We start from the raw sequence: 26,313 nt of genomic DNA, 5'->3' as shown, positions 1-26,313 counted from the left end.
GACCAGCGACCCTGGCCCTGCCTCAATTTTCTTCACCTTCCCAATCCACAAACTGCTATTTATCCTCCAGACCCCTTGGCAGGCATCGCCTCCTGTCCCATGGATTAATCTTTCCTCTTTCGTGTTTCCTCTGTACCTCATGCATATTTCTATAAGCAAATCTATCTCACGGTTGTGCAAGGCTTGTAGGGTGGGAAAGAAATGTTGAACAGTATTCTCCGACGGATCTAGAACGCCCCCTCCACCCCTCATACCGAACTGATCTATACAAAAGGACAAACAATGCTGAGCTGCCACCAGGCCGCCCAGCTGTTATCGCGCCCCCCTGCGCCCTGAAGCAGGGACCAGGGTTGGACGCGGCTGCGGCTCCCGTTCTCTCCATCGGCAAGGGTGCCTCTGGCCAAGCCACTTCCTCTTCCTCTTTGTTCAAGCGGCGCAGGCACCGATTCCTCTCAGAGAAAAAAAAAAAAAAAAAAAAAAACAACAAACCAGGAAACGCGGAGGCCAGTGGATCAGGCATCCAGCTCGGATCCCACGTAGTCCGCGCACAGCCCAGGATTCAGCGCTGCCACCGCCCCCGCCACGCCCGCCCGGCGAGCGTTCCGGCCAGCGTCCGGGAGGGAGTCCTAGCCGGAGCGGTGCCGGGGGAGCGAGGGCCCCGCCAGAGTGGGGGGCGCCATGGAGGTGGAGGAGGCGTTCCAAGCGGTGGGGGAGATGGGCATCTACCAGATGTACTTGTGTTTCCTGCTGGCCGTGCTGCTGCAGGTGAGTGTCTCGCCGCCCCGACAGCGTCCCAAGTCCCCTGCTCCCGGGCGTTCTGCCCTGGACTAGGCATACCCCCTCTCCCCCCGCCCTGCCCCCGCCCTGCGACGCCTGGCCTGCTGCGGAGGCGCTGTGAACACCCGAGGTGTGGGGAGCCTTCCCGCCTAACCCTGCGCGAGGGCGGGGCTGGGCCCCGGGACGCCAAGGTCACCAGCTAGCCTCTCAGCCTCCGACCCTCCTGCTTGGGTGGTTCTACCAGGCCCACCCACCCTCTCACCCCTAGTGGGGCAAGGAGTGTGTTTGTGCACGCGCACGCGTGTAAGGTCGGGGGTACTTGAGCTGACTGGCTAGTTACTAAGGGATGCAAAATTCTGTTGTTACCTGTGATCCACGGTGAATACGAAAGCGGATTGTTGCTCTAACCTGTGGCACTGCCACTTGGAATCGACACCACTGAGAGAGCCCTGGCCACCCGCTGATGAAGGGTCCAGCTGGAGCGGCCTCCTTCACCTCTGGGGATCTGCTTACAGCCTTTAACTGGAATTGGGCGTCTCCCTATTCCAGAGGTTGTCAGTGCATAGGTTTATTTCTCTCTGTTTTTAAGTTCTGCTGGGTCATTCTGCCCAAAGGCCAGCTTCGGTTGAGCCTTCTGTAAGTCCAATAGTGCCATCTACAATGTGTAGTTATAAAATGGAATCACGTCTTCATTGTACAGAATTCTCAGAGACTACTTGCACATCCCAACCTAAAAATGTGGGTTCCTGGTGCTCAAGGTCACTGCAAATAAAATTTTCCAGGCAAGAGTTCCTCCTCCTCTGTCCTCTTAAAGGGTCTATTTGACATCAATTACTTCTCCCAATAGTCTTAAAGATGTTTTATTCACAAATCCTTTACTAGTACTTACTATGAGTCAGCCATTTTACTCATTCCTTCATGCAACAGACACTTAATAAGTGCCTACTATGCGCGTAGTGGGGGCTACAATAATGGGCAAATAAAAGACCCCTTTCCCCTGAAGCTTGTATTCTAGTGGAGTGAGTGGGGCAGGCAGACGGTTACTATGTGGTGATAGATATTCTGAGGGAAGTTCAGGATGGCCATAAGTATAACCAGTCATAACTATAACCAGTTCATCAGTTGCTTAAACCTTGCATAAGGCAACTGCTCAACAGGAGGTGGGGGGAGGGAAGCAGCAAGGGTGGTCTTACTGTTTCCCTTTTCCATTCAAATGTTTGGAAATTCAGTTGATTTTATCACCTGCCAGAACTTTTGAAATGATGGACTGTTAGATGAAATCAGTTCATCCTCTAGCAAAACAAGTTCTCAGCTCACAAATATGCAGTGTTCTGAAGTTTCTTCAAGTTTACTTTAGGCTTTAAATGTACCTTCCCTACAAGGAAAGAGTATTTGTGCTAAATTACAAAAGAATATGTAAAACAGAATAGGATTGTAAACTTGATGCCTGATTTCATTTATAATACTTTTGCTTTGAGAAAATTCTTTTCCTGGTCTAACCAAGAATTCCAGGAACATAACTCCTGCCTTGAGAAATCCCGTCTCCCCCCTTCCCCATCCCTGTGCTCTACCTTTGGTGTCGTTATCTTTTTACTTGCCTAGCCAGGAATCCAACAACCTGGAATAAGGTTGTATTGAGTGGAGTATGGCACTAAAAAGGCCACTGTTCGGGTTCGGGGCCCATTAAGGTAAGTTTTCCTCACATACTGTTCTTTGTGGTTGCCTCGGGTGGTCAGAGTTTGGTACCAAAGGGGTCTCAGCCCATGACCATGATTGCTGGTGGAACTCTGCCTGACGTGTGGTTAGTATTTGCCATAGAAAAACCAGGCCTTAGAGTGTTGGGAATGAAGTGACTGTTTATCTTGTAGGTGTGGCCTGGGGAAGGTGTCTGTCGCTGTGCCTTTGTCAACAGAGGAGAGGCCCCAGTGTAGGCAAAAGAGAGCCGTTCACAGCTGTCACATGTTTATGAGGACTCAACCACCCCTTTGAGATATGTGAACCAAGTGGTCCTAGGATCACCCCAAGTTGTCCTCGGTATGAGAATGGAGTCCCCAAAAGACCTCTCTGTCAAGTCTGTTATTGGAGAGGTTCGGGCTGGGGGAGCTGGCCACGGAGTGGCAGGACTGGGGAGTCCCATACACAGTTGTAACACGGTGCTGTCATCATCCTCGCGGGGTTGCTTCCTCCAACCGAGGGGAAACGTCAGGAGTCCTTTGCAGAGTTGGCTTAAATGGAAGGAGGCTGATGTTGTGTGCTCCTGAAACCAAAGCGCTTGTCTGCTGTTGCCCTCGGAAGGTACAGACCAACTGCTGGCAGCGTGCCCTAGAGAGGGAGCCCTGTCAGCGGGCCCTGCACATTGTAGGTGGGCCTGCCAGACACAGGAGCCTCTTCTGCAGCTGAGAGTGGTTAATGACCAACCTCAGCTGAGAAACACAAAACCAGAGGGACAGAGAGGGGAACTTGACAGGTCCTTTGATGTGTTCTCCCTCCTGGGACTATTTTTATTTTTAAAATGGTTTTTAACTCCATTTACTTCAAACACATTTGAGTTCAAATACAAGGACAAAAGCATATTACAAAGTCAGCTCTAAAGTCCTTTAGGTTAACTGTTTTCTTGGATTATGGATATTGTCATATAGCTCCTCAAAAGTGACCTCAACATCCAGTTACCTTTGGCTGGGAGACGGTCCTTCCCGCTTGTGCAGAGACGATCTTTGGCATCTCTGTAGCGGTCAGCTTTCAGACACCTAGAGAATATATGCAGATTTGACAGATCCCTCTTGGGCATAAGATGCAAATGCCCTGTAACAGTGATGTGTGGTTTTAAAGTGTATAAGCAAAATCTAAAGGAAAAAAATTCCTTTCTGTGAAAATGGTTGTCTTAAGAACAAGCAGTACGATTTACAATTTTACAGTTAGGAAAATTCTTACCCCCCAAATATACATGCCCTTCCCTTGCGTTAGAGCTATTTGTGGTATTTAAATAAGGATGATTGGCTTACTCTATTACTGTTTCTGTTTTCTGATGTGACAGAGTTGATGCCCTCGTCCCTGCTTTGTGTTCAAGTGTGCGTGCGCTTGCTCACCAGGCTGCCTGGAGGAGGGGCACTGGAGGATACTCCTTTGCCTTTTGATCTCTTTAGACATAAATGAAAACAGGCCCTACTTCATAGCTCTAAGCCAGAGACTCCCGCTCCTTCGTTTTTCTCAGAATCATGAATCATATAGATTGTAGCATAATTTGTATAGAATTTAAATCATCCATTAACCCACAGAAACATGTAACCTGTAACAAGCATTCATTTTACCAGCAAAATTGCGATGCTGCTGTGACCCCAGTTTGAGCCGTAGTGCTCTGGCGTTCCAGAATGTGTTAGTCTTATGTCAGCTCTTAATAACCCCTACTTGATGTTTCAGATCCCAGAACTACCAGTGCATTCATATCATCCACACAGTAAATATCTTCTCATGGTGTTTTAGAAAGTGGAATGGCTGAACAAGTATTTTGCAGAAGAGGAAGCTATTAATATAATAGTCACACATGTAAAGATGTTTACCTTCATGGTTCGTACGGGGCAGGCATATTAAAATGACTATGAAATATCATTTCACACTTATCAGATTAGCAAACATTAAATAGCCTCACAGTACAAGTGTGATGAAAATGAGAAGTAGAAACTACGCCATTTAGAGAACGATTTGCCCTGTCTAGTAAAATTAAAACCCAGCATTGGACTCCTAGGTCTATATCCTGCAATATCTCTGGAACATGTGCCTAAGGAGATATGTATAGGATGTTTATCGCAACACTGTAATAACAGAAATTAGAAACCACCTCAATGATTGTCAGAAAGGGACTGGATCATTAAAATGTAGTGTAAATTTCATAGAATGTAACAATTAAAATAAATCAACCAGATCTGTACTCAGATACATGGATGAATCACTAAAACACAAAATTATATGAAAAAAATCCAGCATAATATATACAATGTGACACATGCTCTTATTATACATTTTTAAAACACAAGACAACATCTATTTGGGTTGTGAATGTATATGAAGAGCGGGGTAACACGAACACACAAAGTAGAAGGATCCACGCCCAGTCCACGAAATTGGTTGCCTCCTGGGAAGGCAGGGAGTGGCTCCGGGGAGAGGAGGGGCAGAGGAGGTCTCCTCTGTATCTGTAATATTGCATTTTAAAAACCTGACAAAGTGACAAATGTGACAAAGTGTTACTTGTTAATTGTGGCGGTGAATCATATTTTATTAATTTTGCTCTTGTGTTATTTTTTGAAAGTTAAAAAATGGTAAAGAAAAGATCTGTATACCTAGGAGAAAATGCTATCCATTGCTCACTGTTTGAGACTCTTCTATTGATATTCCTTTAACCAATTACGGCTGTGAATTGTGGTCATTTGACCCTGGGGAGGGTGAGGTAGAGTGTGTTTCATTCAGAGTGCTTTCTTACACTTTGCAGAGAATGCTGGCACAACTAAACCTCCTACCTGCCTGCATTTGTCACCATGCCCCCCTCTCCCCAGGAAATTCACAGCAAGATTGCCTCTTGAGGAGGTGTTTCCGCGGTGGGCCGCTCACGATTCTAACCTTGCAACCATAAGCCAGCCGTGAAGTTCCTATTGTGAATGTTAGTGAAGACCTTTCCTGTATTACAGTCCTGAAGACCAGCTCTCTAGCCCCAGGGGATTCTCACCACCACCGGGGGCCCAGCCTTGAGGAGAGGCTGTATGTGGTAAAATCTTCATGGCTGTCATGGCTCCAAAACACGTGACTGTCTACCAGGGTCCTGTCCTAGTTTGAGCAGGTTTTATGCTGCCCCTACCCTCTAATTTAGCTCCGTCTGCCCTCAGACAGCGGCTTGGAGACTGGACGATAATCTGGGGATCATTTGCCCTTCCAGCAGTTTAGGTCAGTGGGGCGACAAAGGTCAAAGGTACCTGGCTACACCTGCCCCGAGGAAGCCGTTGTTGTCTGTAGACAGACACTGCCCCCTGGCGTAAAGCGGTGACGCTGCAAATCTATAAGACCCTAGAATTTCGTGGAGATATAGGAGGGCCTTGGAGGGTTGGGGAGCTCTTTTGAGCCTGGAGCACCTCAAGAATTGGGATGTGTCTTGCAAAGCAACTGGCCCAACTCCCCTGCAGCGCCCAAAGCTCCAGAAGCATGTCTGGCCAGGAGCCACCCACAGCTGCTTGACATGCACCCTGACAGGGAAGGCATTACCTTCCAAGACAACACCAAAAAAGTCATTAAAAATATGAAGAGAGACAATGTGAAGGTGGCAGGAAACACACTAGACCTGTGTGTTGTGACGGTCTGCCGCAAGGTGGCGGAGTACACTTCCCAGCGGGCCCCTCCTCTTCACTGCACTCTTGGAAATGGCTGGATCGTAAAACAGTAATTCATTTGTTTTGCAACTTCGGGATTTCTTCAAGTTGCCCAGTTCCCAGAAATTGGTTGGCATTGTGTCAGTGTTGACCTTGAGAATACTAGCTTGGCTCATGACCACTACGTTAGACGCTGCCTTCCAAGGAAGAGCCATCAAGTCAAAGACACACTCGGCTCAGGAATCACCTCTCTGACTTCCTGGCCCACCCCTCAGACAGCAGCTAACATCTGCATTCATGGGGATCGGATGCTACTCAACAACTAGTATATAATTGTTGAAAAAAGAGAAAATATAGGGAAAAAAAGACAAAAATTATCAGAACACTATCACCTCAAACTAAAACATGGTCACCTTTCAAGGTTATGACCTTCCAGACTTTATTATACCAATATGCACATTTATCTTTTTCTGGAAAAATTTGTATTTTAACCTGATTTGGTTGGTCCCACAATATTGGGAATGCCTTGCTGTGCTCATAAGTGAACAAATATATCTTTTTGTAATGGCTGTAGCATAGTGTTCCAGGGCCTGACCATGCTATCATTTGCTTATTCAGTTCTCTCTTGTTGCAAAAGTGGGTTGGTTGGTTCCTCTTTTTCACGATTCTGTCCCCCACTCAGCCCGTGCCATTGGGTCGTTCTTTGGCCCTGGCCCTCGCTTCTTGAAGTTGACTGTTTACCACTCTTCCCAGCCCAGCTTCTCCTGATCCCACATCCCTCATTCTCCCTGGATGCTTTTTGTTCCAACTTTATGAATGAAATAGCAGTTACCAGGTGTAAACTTCCTAAATATCCTTTTACTTCAAAATTCATTTTTATCCTCCCCTGTCATTATGTTTCTCCATGGTGTCCAAGAGGAGGACGAGTCTCTGCCCTCTTTTCAGGGATTTTGCCTTGGTTCTGTGTTGGTCCATCAGTTATTTCTCGTGGTCTGTCTTTCCACGTTTTCTGGCGTCCCAAAGCGTGGCCTGCGTGGTGGCTTTAGGTAGTATATGGAAATAGCATTAGCTAGCGTTAACTCATGAAGTGGGAGGGTTGTTCTCTCTTCAGTCTTTCTTTAATCCTTCTGTTTATCAAAGAAGTCTCATTTGGTGCTGGCCCTTCTCAAAATGTTTGCCAATATTTCTTTTTTAACACAGGGAATGAACTAGAATTGAAGAATGAAAGAATGTTCAGCCTCGGGCAGAAAACATTACCTAGTTAGAATTTAATAACATTCTGTTTTAGTTGTATTTATTATTCACTTTTTAAAACATCTTTTTAAATTGTGAAGCATTTAAAATGAAATACAGAGAATATCGCAAACACACATGTACCTACTTCTGGATTTATTTATTTTTATTTTTAGAGAAAGGAAGGGAGGGAGAGATGGAAAGAAACATCATTGTGTGTTTGCCTCTCAAGTGCCCCCTACTGGGGACCTGGCCAGCAACCCAGGCATGTGCCCTGACTGGGAATCGAACTCACTACCCTTTTGGTTCATAGGCCAGCACTCAGTCCACGGAGCCATACCAGCCAGGGCCCTACTTCTAGATTTAATGAAAGCTAATATTTTGCCATATTTGTTTAATGTTCTGTCAGTCAAAGTTCACCCAGAGAAGCAGGAAGCAGAACTCCTAGAATGGATATATATATATATATGTGTGTGTGTGTCATCTCCATATATGTATAGGTATATGATTATATATATAATCAGTGAATAATTTATTATGAGGACCTGACTATATACAATTGTGGAAGCTGGTTCAGGGGTCCCTGTAGGGCTGTTGTCTTTGTGTCTGACGTTGGAGCTCCAAGTCTGCAGGGCAGGCAGCCCGGAGGGAAGATACATCTGGAACCCATCAGAATATCCTGGAATCTGTCCCTCTCACTGCCTCCAACCTTGATGAAGCAAGTGCCTTTCATCATAGAATTAAACACACACCTGGCTCAGGAGTCAGAGAAGCTGAAGGAGGGGCCAGGGGAAGGGGAATCAGTTGCAGGTCAAACCTCTGTGTCCCACCGACCAGGTGAGCCGGCGAAGAAGTGACAATGTATGGGAGGCACAAACACAGCTGCCCCAACCTTCTGAGCATAGAAAACAAAATGGCTGTTTCTTTGCTGTCATCCCTCCCCTCAAAATCTTGCCTGAAAATATCTCTCGGTGCTCATCTTAAATAAAAGCATAGTAGCGGGCACTTGGCATTGTAACATGGTGTGTATTTTTATAGTTGCGCCTGTCTGGTCCTATCTGTAGTGAAGAAACATTTTATTTCTCTATAAATTTACTTAACTTGAAAATTTTGAATGAATTCAAAAGACCACTAAGTAAATAATAGAAAACCAAAAACGGGCATGTAAAACTCTTACGGGGGGAAGGTACTCAGATGACCGAAGTTTGGGAAAAACTGAGTTAGCCGGCCCTGTAATATTTCTTTGAAGACCACTAAAAATATGTTTTTTACTTTCCTGACTCTGATTGGGCTATTTCTTTGGCCTAAAAATTGTCTCCCCTGATTTTTGTTCCGATTAAACCCCCTGCAGTCTTTCACTGCCTAGCTCAGGGGCCACGCTTGGAACCGTTTCCTTATTCCCCTAGTTGAGATTCCCATCTACATTCTTTGGGTTCTCAGTAACTTCATTTGTACTGTGGCTAATGTGGCATTTGTCAGAATCTGTATCTATAGCTCTGGATGTGTATGTTATCTTGACGAGAATGTATGTGCCCAGAAAGAAACAACTATTTCTTATCCATCCTTGTTATCACCCGAGGCTCATAATATTGTACACTGTGTTGTCAAGTGTTGGTACTCACTAAAATTTTTTAAAAATTAAACTGAAGTAACAGAAGGAAGGTGGTCAGTTGGTGGTATTTCCATTTAATTTGGGAGAGAGAAAGGAACAGATGCAGGTTAAATAATGTGTCCAAAAGTCTTAATTAGTGGTCGGAACCAAGATTAAGTTCCAGAATTCCTGGTTTTTAATCTATTATCCTTTTTTTCCCCTTGCACCATTCTGCAAGGAATTAGTTAAAATATCACAGACTCTTGGGTGTCTTGAAAGCATATAGAGGTATAATTTAGAGTTTTTTTCCTTCAGGAGAGGACAGATCGTTAGGAAATCAGATCGTTAACTATATCTACACTGTTAAATAGTGATGCAAAATAAGATCCCGCAGTAAACCGTGCAGGCATTGCACATTCCTGACTAAGAAGGGAGACAGTAGGGCGGTCTAGAGTGGTTCATTGACTGCAGAAAGAGGGCTGATCTTGAGCTGACCTTTGAAGCTTGGGTTTAGGGAGAATGGGTCATTCGAGGTGGAAAAACATAAAATTGGAAAAGGTGTAGAAGAGGAAATGACGTATACCCTTGCTACACCTAGTGTGGCCTAGACCAGCAAGCAACCTTGACCTCAGCAGAGCTCGTTAGAGGGGCAGACTCCCAGGTTCCTCCCCAGCCTTGGGAATCCAACTGTGCATCAGAGTGTGGGAGGTGCTGATGTGTGTTTGCATTTGTAAAGGGCTATGCGGTTTACTGCTGGTTGAAGAAACATTGCATTTGACCCTCAGAACAGGTTCATTAGATATGAATGACTTAGGTAAAGATGTGCTACTAGTATCCATCCCTACTAGAAGAATTCATCAGGTTTATTGTGGTTTTGAGTAGCTGAAAGTTTCCTAGAGCTGAGGTCCAGACCCAGGTTTACAGGTTCCATATCCTTTTCACGCCACACAGGTGAGATGTCACGTCTGGGGTATTGGCTCGGCCAGCATAAAGCTTGAACGTAGACAGCAACCGGGCCATGGGGTGGGGATCTGGAATGCTAGGCCTTTTATCATTTGCCCACTAATATGTTTTGACTGGAAGGGTTTCCTCAGGAGTGTCTTAGCGACACTGATCTGATGGAGGGATTAGAGTCAAGGAGAAATAAGACTTAGAGACACCAGTTATTCAGGACACAATAACTAAAATTTTTTAAATTTAAGAAAATACATAGTGTCAGTAAGTCACCTCAAAAACAGTTGTGGAATACTCACTTTGTGCTGGGCACCGAGCATTTGGTCTGACTCATATAATGGTTTTGGTTTAGTCAATTAGATAATTGAGTACCAGATGCACGAAAAGCTAACAATAATGACAAAAATAAAACCATCTTTGATTGTTCCTGTTTTTTTTTTTTCTCTGAAAAAAAATCTGGCCCCAAAGTTAGGTGGCTCCCAGCCTCATCCTGGTTTTGCTTAGTGCTATCAATAACCTTGAATGAGTCACTGATCACTCTGTAGCTCATTTTTCTTGCTTACAACGTAGACATCCTACTTACCATGACTTCATAGACGAGATATTGTGATGAGATAATTAGGGAGATGTTTTTGGTTTCCTGAGTATTATAAAAGCTTATAATGCTGTTAAACATAAAATTACTTTTCAAACCTTCACTTTTTGAAACTTTTAAAAATTTCAATCCCCTAGTGCATTTTAGTCACTTTTCTAATTATAATTATATGGAGAGGGAACAAAGCCCCAGCCATCTGTGGCTCTTGCTCTCCTTCCCTGGGGGTGGCACTAGAGAAGATAATGATTTATTTGAGGTGCTGTTCGTCCCACTCCGAAGGAGAATGGATGGTGGTTTCTCATTGTGCCTTGAAGGCCCGTCTGCTGATGGGTGCGATTCATTAGACAAGAATATGCGGGCGCATGTGTGCCTGGTAGTTGTAGAGCAGAAGTGGCGGAGAGTGAGACGAGATTTGTGCTCTGGGGAAAGAAGCAGGTTGTGAGCTCTAGGACAGAGAAAGAAGAGGAAAACCTGCCCTGTGTTCCATTCACAGGTGGAGCATCCCCATGACTGGATACGTGCTAAACTTCTGACTTTGTGTGACCACAGGACCCATGTGTGCGGCTCTAGGGTAGAGAACCTAACAGTAATCTCCGTGCAAAGTCCAAGCATCGCCTTTCACCTCATCGTCATGGCGCCCCTTCCATAGCGTCTGTCACACGGTATCGGAGCCGCCTGCCTCCTCCCTCTCCCATTTCTTTAGCAAAACCAAGGCTGGCCACGCGTGTCAGAGAAGACATGGAGGCTGGGGCCGTTTTGTGGAGGCTGCACTGCATAGATGAGCTGCGTGTTTCTGATGCTTCTGGTGACATGAGGCCATGGCCCTGTGTGTTCAGTTGAGGGGGTGCATGTGTGCATGCTTGTGTGTGCATGGGGGTGGGCAGAGGGAACCTTCTGAGGGGTGGTGGAGGGTAGAGAAGATGGGAAAGGTGGGAAGTCCTTTCTCAGCCTATAGACTGCTGGGAACGCGACTGATTAATGCAGACAACACTGACTCGCTAGGTTTCCCTGTCCCTGCAGCATGAGTCAGTATGTATCACCACCACCTCTTTGTTTTCCGACTGCCTTCTACGCATCGTGGTTGCTGCCAAGAATGGCAGCCTCCACGGTGAAACACGGCTTAGATGTGAAGACCCTTGGGAGCATTCTCTCTTTTACCTAGAACATCACTTAACCTGGAACAATCCAGATAAAAATACAATGTTAATATGTTTCCAACAAGCACTTAGGGCAGTGCCTGGCCTGTAGTTGGCATTGGGGAAGGGCTCACTGTTATTGTCAGTGTTCCGTCCTGGTCATTTATTCATTCATTCACTTGTTGAGTGTGTGATGTCATGTATCCGGGCGCTGAGTTATTTGCTTTGGGAGCCCAAAGGTGAATCAGCTGGAGATCCTGCCCTCAGGGAGAGCATATTCCAATAGGAAAGAGAAACAAACAAATGCATACACATAAGGCAATGAAGAATATGATAGGGCTCTAAGAAAGGTCTAGATAGAGCTTTTGCGGGGTGAGCAGAAGCAGAAGGGGGCTTCTGGAGAACCAGGAGAGGAAGGCGGGGTGGCAGGAGGCGGTATCGGAGTTGCGTCTTAGAGGATGGGAAAGGCTGAGACGTCCATAGCAGGAGGAAGTGCTCTCCAGGGAAGTGACTGGGACCAAAAGCAGAAAGGAGCAAATCTGGAGAGAAAATATAGCTTCACTGGCCTTGCTGGGTTGAAGGCTGTGCATTTACCAGAACACAGTTTTGCATCATTTCCTGAGTTTCCTTGCCCCATTTTTTTTTTCATTTCTTTACCCATCAATTACATTTCAGCAGATTATAATCAGGAGGGGCAGTGACTGAAACCGGCTCAAGTAGCTTTATAATTATAGCTGCTGCTAAATGTATCATCTCTCTGTTGTAATTATTAAGCTTTCTATTTTTACAAGCTGATCGCCTCCTGTTCGAAAACTTCCTTAATAGTATGCAAATAGGGGCAAGGAAACAGTATAAATCTAGAAACGCCTTTTCCTTTGCACTTTACAATAAATCACCAACGCAGGCTGACCTGTGGCAGCTTTGCACATCTCGAGAGACCCACAGTCATTCTGTGCAAAATAGATTGGGGCTGCCTTGTACCCCGCAGCCCACCGAGAGCGGGGAGAAATCACACCTTCAGTTTTACGTTAGCTTTCTGTTATGACACACATAATGTCATGACTTCTTTACTCTGCCCTGACAGTAATTCCATCATCTACTTGTGATAAATCACTGGGCTTTTGGTGCTTTCGCGTATCCGTTGAACAGCCTAGTGTGCCCCTACAAAACGGTGTGGAAGGCACTGGAGGCGGGGAGGGGTGCTGAGGAGTGGAGATGAACTGGTTGGCAGGTCTGTCCACCTTCATGTGCCTCAGTCCACACGCCCACCTGGTGGGGGTGTTACTCTGTGTTGCAACCACGTGCTTTGTTGGTTTTAGACCCTTGCTCTGTTTAAAGGTATTTTAAGACATCAAGTTCTAAGGTAATAGGGATAATTTCTTAAAATAACAATTTCTCACTTTGGAGAAGGCTGATCCGTTTGCTTAATACAGATTCAGCTTGAAATAACCATCCAACAATGAGAGCAGATATACATGGAAATGCATAGCATAAAAAGGCTATATTGGGCTCAAGAGCTTGTGAGCCCTATTGTGAGTCACTGAAGAGCCCAGAATAGCCAGAGACAAATGGCATGTGTGCTCGATAAATGTCTTACATGAGTGAGTGAAATATTTTTTCCTTTGGGGAGACAACTATGTGTAGATTAAACAATGGGTAAGTACAGCCAAAGGTTATAAATTGAATATCTGTTCCCGGAATTTTGAATTTCTTTACATTGTATTGTGCATTGTATACTGCATTTTAAATATCCCCTAGTCAAGGACATATTATACTTTCCTGCTTTAATAAAGCACTCTCGCTCATGTGTTCACTCTTTCTCATATATGTACTTCATATGTACGTGTGTGTGGGGTGTGTGTGTACTGCTTTCCAAGACATTTACTATGCTATAAAGGGTCTTCTTGTTTAAATCGTGAATTCAAGGCCAAGATACTCCTGAACGCTGGTGCATGCTTATCTGAACTTAGGGTATAGTGTTGAGGAGAAAACAGTTGGACTGTTAATCTTCTAAATCTCAGCCAGTAATGTTTCCCCTTCCACCCACTCAGTGTGGAACCATCTATGTGCAGTGTCCTCAGCATCAGATGTATCTCACGTGTAAGAGGAAAATGCTTGGCAAAGATATCAGGTGTTTTACAAGTGGGATTGGCTTCATTAGTAGTAGGTTACGAAGCTTCCTTTTCACATTTTTCTCCTTTGTTTCTGCTATGTCTCGTTTCTGTAGCCCATAAACACACAAAAGCAAGAAACCGGTCTTGCAAGGTTTGTAAGCTTACGGATTGCGTTCCCAGTGCAGATGGTTTTGTGTGTTTGCCCCTCCAGCTCTATGTGGCCACAGAAGCTATCCTCATTGCGCTGGTCGGTGCCACGCCGTCATACCACTGGGACCTGGCAGGGCTCCTGCCCAATCAGAGCCACGGCGGCCAGAGGGCTGGTGACGACCGGGCCCTGGGGGCCTGGCTCCTGAGGGCCAACGGCAGCGAGATCCACAAGCACGTGCACTTCAGCGGCAGTTTCACCTCCATCGCCTCCGAGGTAAGTCGGGAATGGGGGACAGTGGAAGGAAAACAGGCCATTGGGGTCGCTAAGTGAACACGTCTCCTTGTCCAAACAGAACCACGTTTTTGTCTTGTTGATTTAAATTTCAGCCACATCTTCAAATAACTTTCTAGTAAATTTGAAACACATTCTTTTTCCTTCCTACTAAAAATGGGAGAAGCATGAGTCTTACCAAATTTATTAAATGAAAATGGAAACCCCAAAAGAACTACCCTTCAACGATAGTGTCCTTTTAAAAAATGAATGAAAACCTCCATGTTTGCTTATTACAGACAGAAACATTAACAAAGTAAAGAGAGAAATGTAATAACCCATCTGGAACATCCAAGGTTCATGTGAAAGTCTAGTCTTGTGTGTAGACCACGTGGAGCACCTTGACTGTATTGCCTCAGACACAGATGTACCGCTTCCTGTGGGTAGGAGGCCTTTCCTTCCAGTGGGGCTTTGCTGGCCCAGAAGGTTCTGAAAAGGACAGGACCTCCTGGGCCAGTCAGAGGTAAATGAGCCGAGGATAGACAGTTTGGAGAAGGGAAGCCTGGGAATGAGGAGGGGCTGGACTCATGCTCAGCTGGAAAAGCACCTGTAATGGTTGGTAACATGTTACGGTAGTCTGTGTTCTCTGCCTGCTCCCCGCAAGCTCTCTGTTTACTCACTGCCATCCTGGAAGTTTCCCCCATTCAAAGATTTTTGAGTTTTTATCATGAACGTGTATTGAATTTTGTAATATATATCAATTTGCCATTTTCTACATCAATTGCAATGACCCTCTGATTTTTCTTCTTTACATTCTAATGAGATGGATTATACTAATTGATTTTTAAATATTGAGTCAGCCTTACATCTCTGGATGGCATATAATTATTTTTTATATTGCTGAATTCTATTTGCTAATATTCTGCTATGGATTTTGGCTTCTATATTCATGATGGATATGGTCTGTAGTTATGTTTGGGTTTTTTTGGTGTTGTTTTTGTCTGGCTTCTGTATGAGGGAAATCCTACCTTCATAAAATGAATTTAGAAGTGTTTCTGTCTTTTAGAAGAGATTGTGTAGAATTGGTGTTAGCTCTCTAAACATTTGATAGACTTCTTCATTGAAATCATCCCAGCCTTTAGATTTTGATTTGAGGAGTTTTAAAATTTTGAACTCAATTTTCTTAATAGTTATAGGGATATTTAAAATATCTATTTTGTATTGTGAGTTGGGCTTCTCTAGGAATTGGCTCATTTCACCTAAGTGGTCAAATGTGTGTGTATAGAGTTGTTCATAGTGTGATCTTACTATTCTTTTGATGTCTTCAGAGTCCAAAATGATATCCCCTCTTTTGTTACCTGATATTGGTTATTTGTGTTTTCTCTCTTATTTAATTACTTGTCTACCATGATATAGGCTTGCCAATTTTATTGATGTTTTTAAAGAACCAGCATTTGTTTCATTGATTTTTCTGTTGTTCTATTTTTAATTTTATTGATTTTGGCTCTGCTCTTTATTATTTCCTTCCTTTTCCTTGCTTTGAGCTTATTTTTCCTTATTTTAGGTTTAAGAGGTGGTAGCTTAGATTATTGATGAGAATCTTCCTCTTTTCAAATGTAAGCATTTAGTGCTACAACTTTCCCTTCCAGGACAGCTTTAGCTGTGTGCCACAAATTTTGATATGTTGCGTTTTAATTTTTATTTAGCTTCATGTATTTTTTTTCTCTTGGCGATGTCCTCTTTGACCCACCCGTGGATTATTTAGGAGTATGTTGTTTAGTTCCCTAGTATTTGTAGATTTTCCCATTAGCTTCCTTTTTTTTATTTCTAGTTTGATTTTATTGTGGTCAGATGATACATTCTGTATGATTTCACTTCTTCTGGCCCAGGATGTGGTCTTTCTTGGTGTCTGTCCTGTCGACACTTGAACCAAACGTGTGTTTTGTTGCTGTTGAGTGAAGTATTTTATAAATATTGTTTAGGTCCTTTTGGTTGATGGTGTTATTGAATTCTTCTATATCCTTGCTGATCTTTTCCCCAGTTGTTCTATAGATTGTTGAGAAAGAAGTGTTTGTGTCTTCAGTTATAATCTTGGATTTATTGATTTCTCTTTTTACTATTCTTAGTTCTGGCTTCACATATTTTACAGCTCTCTTGTTTGGTATATACATATTTATCATTGCTCTGTCTTTTGGTGGATTGACCTTTCTATCATTTTATAATGTACTTCTTTGTACCTGGTAATTTTTTTTTGTGACACATGATAATTTCGTGAAATTCAAATTTTATTCTCCATAGCTAAACTTTTATTGAATACAGCCACAGTCATTTGTTTAGGTATTGTTGATGGTTATTTTCATGCTATAATGGTGGATCTGAGTAGTTGTGACAGACCATAGAGCCAGAAAAGCTAAAAATATTTGCTGCCTGGTTCTTTGTCCCTGGTAATTTTGTTTGTTAAAAAATGTGCTTTATCTGATATTAACATAGCCATCCCTGCTTTCTTTGATCAGCGATAACATGATATATACATGTGAAGTTTGTTTCTTGTAGACGGCATATAATTGAGTCAGGTTCTTTAATCGACATTGCCAATCTTTGTTTTTATTTGTGTATTTAGATAATCTACAAGTCATGTAATTATATGTTAGGGCATACCTCTTCCATTTTATTTTTTGTTTTCTCTTTGTTCTCTCTTTTTTCTTTTTTTCTTTTTTGTTTTTCCTGCCTTTCTGCAGGTAACTTGGACAATTTTCAGAATTCCGTTTTGACTTATCTATAGTGTTTTTGAGAGTATCTCTTTGTATAGTCTTTCTAGTGATTGCTCTTGGCATTACATTATGGATATAACTTATCATAGTCTACTGTTATTGTCAAATCACTAGTTCAAGTGACACACAGAAATTCTACCTCACTTTACATGCCCTTGCCCTCCCCTGTTCATAAAATAGTTACCATAAATATTTTCCTACTTACTTTTAGAACTACACTGCACAGTGTTACAATACATAAAAAAGTGCTCCCTGTGCTTTTGGGTAGAACGAGCGGCTTCGTTGGGGCTTCTTTTGTTGCTCCCTTAGCATTTCTGAGTCGCCAGCCCTCCTGGCACCGGCCGGGGATGTGGAAGGCAAAGAGAAACCGAGGGCTGTCATCGCTGTGCCGTTCCCAGGTCCCAAGGTCCCGTCTTAGTCTTCTCGCCACCTTTCAGCATTGCCTGTTGTTTGCTGTATGCAAAATGTGCAGGGTTTTATTGATATGGAGTGAGATCAATTGGGAAAAGTAGGTTGACTCCATCTTCCTGGAGGTGAAAGTCCTTTTGTGTCCTCCTGACATGCTCATCATTTTTTTCGAGCACTTCAGAAATTTTTGGCTTAACAAGATATTCCAGGTCATCTTTTACGTTTCCATCCCAACTGTAGAAAGCCATTTCTCCAAAAAGCCCTGGTTCTATTTATTGCCCCCCTAGGATATTGAAATGCTGAGAATAACAGGTCTGCTCACCACATTACAGTGAAAGTGAATTTCAGACCAAACTCTGCCACACCTATAAACACTTGTTAACTAAATTATTCTTTATCAAAGAAGCACAACATAAACTGTCTTGCCAGCTTGGGAAGTCCTGGCTCTGTGGTTGGACAGGTGCTCCAAACTGCTTGCACGACAGGTCACCGGAGACAGACCGTAGGTTTCCATAGTCAGCATACTGACCCACTCCCTGACAGCGTCAAGCAGACAGAACCTTCCAGAGTTCATGTTGGCTTGGGACCAAGGAGCAGTTTTAGCCTGGGAAAACCCCTCTGTAGATAGAGTGCGGACTACCCTGGGCGGTCTCAGAAATTCACAGAAGGGTCGTGAGTGTCTCTAAGATATGTTGAGCTAATCCACATATTGCGAATGCCTTTACTTTTACCAGGGATGGCCCCTTTTTAAAATTCAGCGCCCCTAGTCCACAGGCCGCTATTTTAATCAAGAACAAGCAAAGGGCCGTTGTCAGTAGGGACAAGGACTGTAGATGCCCTGACAGGAGATTCCTGTGGAGAATGGGCTTTCTGGAGCACTGCTGGGCAGTGCAGCCTCGATGCGGTGCCCATGGGCCTGGGGCGCGAGCTGGGCCTGAGGAACATTTCTGCAGAACATCCCACAGTATATGCTTAATACTTTAAGTAATGTAGCAATGCTGTGCTTCAGCACGACAGCCACTCAATACATTTCAGTGGAACTGAATTAAATTCATATTAATGAAATCTGAACTTAGGAGCCATTTTAGACATCATCAGAGGGACACCATATTATTAGCAAATGTTTATTGAGCAGCTACTACTCGCCTGATGCTAGAGAAGGCCTTGGTACGAGGAGGGAGACGGCCATTAGACTCTGCGCCCCGGGACAGCGGGCACAGGCGCCCTGGTCACCGGAACGTCACCTGTGCAGGCTCCCTGGGGCCTTACCCTGCACACTGCCCAACTGGAGGCTGAGCATGGCGGGGAGGGAGCCCAGAGTGCGACCACCAGGAAAAAGAGCCGGTTGGGGGAGGAGGAGGGAATCAAATAGCTTCCCTGGCAAGTGCTGAAGAGCTTTAAGGCCGCTCTGAGAGGAAAAGGATAAAGGGCTAAGGTGGTGCTAACCTTCCTGCCCCCGCCCCCACCCTCACCCCCCGGTGAGGTAGCCTCATGTTCCTCTTATTGCCACGGGGGTAGATATGTGAGTCTCTGTCTCTCTCACCACCTGGCCTTGTCAGACTGTAACTTTGTGTGTCCCCACCTTCCCTCCTTTTCTCCTCCCTCCCTCCCTTCCTCCCTTCCCTCCTTCAGTCCGGCTTTTCTCCCTCTTTATTTCTCTCTGCTTCTGTCATTTTGTCTTTCTGTGTTTTTCTCTGTTCCTGCCTCCCTCATCTGCTTGTCTCTCTGTATTTACCTTCGGTTGCTTCTCTCTGCCTTTTCCCATGTCTGCCTTTCTCTATGTCTCTTTCTCTGACATTTCCATCTCTCTTCATTTCTGTGTGGCTTTCTCTTTGTCTTTTGCTCTTTCTTACCCACCCTCATTTGTACATCCTTTTCTCATTCCCACCGACGTAGGTCCACGAAGATACACATACGTGGATGTCTATGCTATTATCCATCTTGATTATACATAGGGATTTATGACTATGTGGGACTTTCCTCCCATTCTATTCTCACATTGTATTCTCATCCCATCTCAAGGCACAAATATTCCCTATGCAGATAGTGATCCTAAGTCTCCAGCGGGTGCTCCAAAATGTGTCCAGCCCTGCGGGTGGGGGTGGGGCTGCCAGCTGCCCAGCTGGGTGGTGTCAATGCACTGTCGTGGGGACACTGGGGTCATGGCATAGGATGTATTAACTATGGAGCATCCCAGATGCTGAACTGGCTGCTTCCAGCCCGAGAGTGTTCATGATGCTTTGCAAGGATGGCTGTGGCTTGTATACTCTGTTGATGGAGGAGCATACTATGTTGCCACATAGCGGGACAAAAGTCCACAGTCCCTGCGGGATCATCAGCTGTGACAAGACTGTTCTAATACTTTGCAAAGAGTTTGCGGGTAAGAAGAGTTTTACAAGGTGTAGTTGGTAAACGAGAACGAGGAGGCAGATAACCGTGAGTACCTTTTGATGCGCCCTTGTGTGCTGCTTATTGCGTCTTGTGGATAGCCCTGTCCTGCAGATTAAACAACTGATATGTCAAGAATTTAAAGAATTTTTCCTGAATCACATGCTTAATAAGCCACTGGCCTGGGACTCGATGAACCCAAATTCTTTCCACTACCCTGGTGATTTCCCAGCTTTCCCCTCTTTATCGGGGTATTTCAGTATAGAAAAGAGCTAGATGGTCTGCTTCTGTCACTGGCAGTGCGCGGGGTCTGGGCCCAACACCTGTGCCACTGCCAGCACTCTGTGCAGGCGTGGGGAGGAGCTGGGATGCGCCTGGGAAGGGCAGGTGGAGGTGTGGGCAGGTGGATTGGCCAGAGTGAAGGTGAGCAAAGTGACTGTGGGTGACAGCACATGGCGCACACGAGGGGTTGAAAGCTAAGCAAAATCAGCACTCGCCGACCTGGGCTGCCTGTCACCTGCTGGCTATTGCCTCTGACAGGGAGGATTCTAAGGAAGAAGAGCAGAGAATCACAATGTTTGTACTGCGGCTTGCAAGTTCAAAATTTAAGAAAGCACGGTCTCAGAGCAGCCAGCTGACTTTGCTCAGTGACATACAGTTCATAAAAGGAGGGGCGTGGTGTCCGATCACGGTGGCCTTTCCACTGTGCCATGTGACAGAGGCAGGAAGGGAGGCAGGGAGGCAGCTCGCCTATGAGCCTGTCTCGAGCTTGCCTTCCCTATGGTGACGCAGCTCTCAGGATATTTGTATGCGACTCAGGAGGATGCTGGCTAGCAATCCTACACGCACAAGAATCGCATGGACACTGTGGAGGGAGCCGCGATTCAGTTAAGCTTGTAACTGGAGCAGCCTCTATGGAAAACAGTATGGAGATTCCTCAAAAAATTAGACATGGAACTACCATACTACCCAGCAATTCCACTTCTGAGTGTTTCTCTGAAGGAAATGAGAACACTAATTCAAAACAGTATATGAACCCCTGCGTAGCATTATTTATAATAGCCAAGTCATGGAAGCAGCCCAAGTGTTCAGTAGACGGATAGATGGTAAAGATGTGATGTACACACAGGAATATTACTTAGTGATAAAAATGAATGAAATGTTGCCATTTGTGATAACATGGAGTATTAGGCTAAGTGAAATAATTCAGAGAAAGACAAATACTGTATGATTTCATCTATATTTGGAATCTAAAGAACAAAATAAATGAACAAGCAAAATGGAAACAGACTCATAGACACAAAGAACAAGCTGATGTGCCAGAGAGGAGGGGGTGGGGAATGGGTTAAAATGTAAAGGGAAATAAGAGACACAACCCTCCCATTATAAAGAAAATAGGTCACCGGGATGTGATGGACAGCGTAGGGAATGCAGTCACTAATACATAATAACTTTGTACGGTGAGAGGTGGTAACTAGACATGATGATCATGTCGTAAGGTCTATAAAGGTTGAATCACTGTGTTGTACACCTGGAACTAATACAGTATTTTATGTCGACTATACTTTAATAAAAAAAAAAAAGTAAAAGTACAACTTGAAAAAAAATTTGTCAAGCTCAAATAAACTTACAGGCTCCTGATATAGCAAAAAAATAACAAAGAGAATTAATTAAAATGAAGAACAGCGCATGTACTTCCTGGCGGCCTGCTGCCCTAGTGTTAACGGGTCACCCCCACCTCTCCTCTTTGAATGTGAGGTTTGTCCAGAAAAAGTCCAGCCTTTGTTAATATAATGAGAATGGTTTGTGCCCCATTGAGGTAACCTGGCAGCCAAGGAGAGCAGACTGGAATGCGCATGCATGAACAATGAAGACTTCACAGTACTCGTCAGTGGGGGCAGAAGATGCCATTGAGTGCTCATGTGTACTGTGTGGTTGTCGCATTCAAAGTGACTGAGCAGGTAGAGCAGCAAACCTGCATAAATTTTGCATTAAGCTTGAACATTCCTCCACAGAAACTATTCAGATGACTCAGAAGGCCGCAGCTATGGGCAACTGGTGATTGCAGCTTCATCACAACAACACACCCGCTCATGCATCACACCTCGTGTAGAGTTTTTTGGCGAAACATCAAATCACCCAGGTGACTCAGCTCCCCTACAGTCCAGAGGTGGTACCCTGCAACTTCTGGCTTTTCCCAAAAGTAAAATCACCTCTGAAAAGGAAAAGATTTCAGACCATCAATAATGAGATTCAGGAAAATACGACAGGGCAGCTGATAGTGATTAGGAGAACTGTGTGTAGTCCCAAGGTGCCTACTTTGCAGGGGACTGAGGCATCATTGTCCTATGTACAATGTTTTTTGTATCTTATATCTTCTTTAATGTTTCTATTTGTCATAGTACATGGCTGAATACTTTCTGGAAAGGCCTTCATCTATTCAGACAGATCCAAGAAGAGGCTTGTCTGCTTTATGTTCTCAGTGCAGAATCTCATGTTTCCCCCAAAGTCATTTTATGTTATTTCAATGTACAAATAAGGCGTCCACCATGTGTGTTCCTATCCCCCTACTCAGAGCGTGTGAGTGACGCGTGCGTTCACACACCCTATTTGTGCCTTGGACACTGGACCCCTCCTTGGGTGGGGTTCCGCGTCCTGAAGTGGTTTGGAGCGGGCGGTGTGGGTGGTTTGCAAGTTCCCTGCTGCCACCACCATAATGACAGGAGTCAGCTGAGAAACAGTGGCGGAGGGAGAATAGCGAGCGAGAGTGGTGATCAGGAGCAGCTGGGGCCAGCAGTGCCAGGCAGGTGGTGACACTGGCCGCTCTGTCTGCAGCCTGTCACCTTTAGGACAGTGCAGTGCAGTCCCAAACCAAGCCCTCCCCTAATTTCTCAGGGTTCATTCAATGTTGATTCCCTCTCTGGTTTTCCAGTTGCTCCTCAAAACCTCCAAAGTAGTAATATTGAAACTGGCACCCAAACTTGTCATTAAGTTGGTTAATATCCTTAATATATAATCTGTGGTATATAGAAAACATATGGTTCTTACTGAAATTATTTGGTATAAAATGAGAGTTAAGTATATCCCCGGTTTGGTTCCTGGTCTAGGTCATGTGCCTGGGTTGCGGACCAGGTCCCCAGTAGGGGGCGTGCGAGAGACAACCACACATTGATGTTTCCTTCTCTTTCTCCCCCTGTTTCTAAAAATAGAAAAATAGATAAATAAAATCTAAAAAAAAACAAAACAAGTATAAAGCCTTGTTAATCTCTCATACAAAACTTTTGAAAGGAAATATCAAGATAGAATCTGCAGAACTCTATAGTTTAAGGACATGGTGCTACAAATACACATTTTAAAACTCTCACATGCCCCTTATTAGATTCAGGTCAGGCCTTGCAGAAGTTATTCATGGAGGGCTTTGGGAAGGGTGAATAAAAGGTTATATAGATATGATTAACTTTGTATTAATGCAGAAAAAAAAAACCCCTTTAATCTAGGAGTGCTGGCTATTTTAAAATGAGCTAATAGCCATTGGGGTGAATTTATGTAGCCGATTGGTGTCTGCTATATTCTAATTATTCTCTGAGCTCTGACTCATTCAGAAAGGACCAAATATCATGGAGACACACAATTATCATGCTTAATTAATGTTTGCAACCAAAAAAGCATAAGGTTTGAATCTTTAATATCATTGTAGATATAACAACTGAGTTTGACTGATTATTATCTTGAGATTAATATATTTTCCCCAAGCCATACCCTGAGGTCAAAAGACAGAGTATTAAAACTCTCTGAAAAATTCACTGCAATAATTGCTTTAGGGGCTAATTTTTTTAAATGTCTTGCTGCCTTACGCCTGTACTACTTACTGACTGTTATAGACTGTGCACGTCACCCATTAAGTGGTAATTCAGAGTGACAACTACATTGAAATGAAGCAAGTTAGTTAATCACCATGAAATTGTTCCTGAAACACCCTGTCCAAGTTCTTCCTAATCCCAGAGGGCCTCTGATCAACTGGTTTCGTCCTGAAGGGAGAGTTTTCCTGTTCCAAACTGTAAATATCTGGGGGTGGGGGGAAATACTGGAAAGTGGAGGATTGAAGTGGGGTTGGAACTGTTATCAGGAGAGTTCAGAGTATTTCACAGAACAGTCAGGAGCTCCTGGGTGGTGCAGAGCCCGCAGGGTCGGACTGCAGGGGCTGTGGAAGCTGCTGTCTGTGCCCGCCCTGCCGCCGTGAAGCACTGAGAGGCGGGAGTCAGGGAATGGCTGTGGCGCTGGTAGGTAAAACGGCTCGGATTCCACCACAGCAGGACTTCGGATGACAAGATGCTTGATCCGTAAGCAGTGCCCAGTCCTGTGGCTGGCCCGCCCACCTGGTCAGCCAAGAAGCTGCCTTAGGCTTCCTTGCTCTTTAGGGTCAGGTGGGCGGTGCCCTGCACAGCCACGGGGCCCGCCCCCTTGCAGGGAGGGCGGGGTTGGGACTAGTGAGCCCCACCAGGCTCGTGAACAAGTCCACTGTTTAGAAGGCTCCAGCAGCCGGGTGAGGGGCACAAGTGGCCCTGCCTGAGCCCCCCTGCTGCTCTCAGAGGGGACTCGCGGGAGCAGGGAACACACTGCTGTGGTTTCTGTGCTTCGGGAGGTATCCGTTTCAGGGGTGAGCATTTTGCCTTTCAGGTTTTTCCAGCCGGGTTTCCAAAAAAACAAAAACAAAACACAACACAAAAACAAAAACAGCCCATTTTTTTTCCTCTTTAGTTTTCTTTCTCTATGAAGGTAGAGGCTAAAGATACAACCAAACTATTCCATGTGGCCAACTGGCTATAGGAAGAAGGAACGCTCCTCCGATTGCAAATCTCCCTCACAGTCTCTTTGATGAGAATGCCACTCAGTGACTCCAAGGAAAAGGTGACTAGTTAGGGAGTTCTCTGCCTGTCCCTAAACTCAGGACTTGACATTTGAAACTGTGACATTGAGATATTGGCTGTGAAAATGCCCATAAGACTGTAACATTTCCTCCTATGACACAAATAGTTCAGCAACTATTTAATTAGTTCCTGCAGATACCATCAGGTAAGCACTTGGGATACACATGTATGCTTAAGAAGCGTGCCGCATTGTAGGGAGAGAAAAGTAAGAAAATAATTCACCACAGGTCCTATTAGAAGCAAACAGGCATCTGGCAGGGAGGAGAGCATAGTCAGCTCTTCTCCGGGGAATCACACAGGCTTCAGGGGAGAGGAGATGCTGACGGCGTGTCCCGGAGAAACGGGGCTCATCGGGGTAGGAGGACAAGGGCGGGGCCTGCACAAGAGTAACCAGCACCAGGCTTCTCGGCAAAGGTGGACTGAGGAATGTGTGGGTTGCCTTGGGCCCCCATGCCCTCCCCAGGGGGCCGTGAAGCTCCTACGTGGTCCATGCGTGGTGGGGCAGTCGTTGGCGCTCTGCGGGCCAGCGCAGGGACCGGAGGGGCGCGGCTTCCTTGGGGAGGGAGACAGCCGAACCGTACTTGAGAAAGCTTAGGGTGCAGCGTCTCTGCAGCCCATCGGCTGCCTGGCCCAGGAGAGGGGTCTGTGTTGGTTGCACATTTCTCAGCTCTTGTGCCATGAAATGTCACCATGTGATCGAAGGGGGGAAAGGATGGGCAGTTCAGGTCACGGGAGGAGACTGAAGCAGAGACAGACTTGTGACAGTGACAGGGCCAGTGGGAAGTTGCACGCGGCAGAGGCGGCCTGCGTCCTAATTCTCAGCGCGTGTGCTCTGGAGTCTTCCTGCTGTTCATGGCCAGCGGGAGAACGGCTCTTTCAGTCTGTGCGTTGGCGCAGTGCTATTCAGAGCAGGAAAGGACAGAAAGCTACCTGGGCCTGGTTTAGTTGTGTCACATGGGTAGCCAGGACGTCCTGTAGCCAGTAAGTAAATGAAAAAAGCTCAGTTAAAAAAATAGAAGTTTTGCCCTGGCTGCTGTGGCTCAGTGGATTGAGCACCGGATTGTGAACCAAAGGGTTGTTGGTTCGATTCCCAGTCAGGGCATATGCCTGGCTTGAGGGCCAGGTCCCCAGGGGGGAGCGCTTGAGTGGCAACCACACATTGATGTTTCTCTCCGTCTTTTTCTCCCTCCCTTCCCCTCTCTAAAATAAATAATTAAATCCTTTTTTTAAAAATAGAAGTTTTATTAAGTACTTGTATTTACAACATACACTGTAGAATGAGATAAATCTTCTAAAAAAACACTTTAGAAGTTGATTTTAAAATACATTATTCCTTTTTATCACCCCCAGTCTTCTCCTGATCTTTCCCAAGCCCACAGACTGGGTAACCTTAACTTCCTAGTTGACACAGAACCTTCCTTTTCTTCCTTCGCCCTCACTACCAGCAGTGCCTGGTTCTATTAGCATTAGCCATAGGACCCACTTGTTTCTAGTTTTCCTTCTAGTATTCAGTTGATTTTTTCATAGTTCCCTAAATGGAACACATGTTAAGGGTTAAATAATAGAAAATCGTTACGTAGCACATTGTAATTTCTGTTCTTTCAGTTTAACACTCAAATATAACGTTTTCTCACTCGTTAGCTCCA

General features: G+C 44.9%; 1 protein-coding gene across 1 annotated transcript in view; it reads left to right on the top strand.

Annotated features, from left to right (window-relative positions):
- Positions 1-537: 537 nt before the first annotated feature.
- SLC22A15 (solute carrier family 22 member 15) overlaps positions 538-26,313 on the top strand; it is a 69,441-nt gene continuing 43,665 nt past the window's right edge. The window contains exons 1-2 of the mRNA XM_054564726.1: positions 538-765; positions 13,963-14,175. Of these exons, the coding sequence (XP_054420701.1) occupies positions 679-765; positions 13,963-14,175 (300 nt within the window). The 5' untranslated portion in view covers positions 538-678. The remainder of the gene's footprint in view (positions 766-13,962; positions 14,176-26,313) is intronic.

The sequence above is a fragment of the Pteronotus mesoamericanus genome, unplaced genomic scaffold (assembly GCF_021234165.1).
Source record: "Pteronotus mesoamericanus isolate MK-2021 breed Mesoamerican mustached bat unplaced genomic scaffold, CSHL_Meso_final scaffold_99, whole genome shotgun sequence".
Lineage (NCBI taxonomy): Eukaryota > Metazoa > Chordata > Mammalia > Chiroptera > Mormoopidae > Pteronotus > Pteronotus mesoamericanus.
This window is presented reverse-complemented; position numbering and strand designations above follow the sequence as displayed.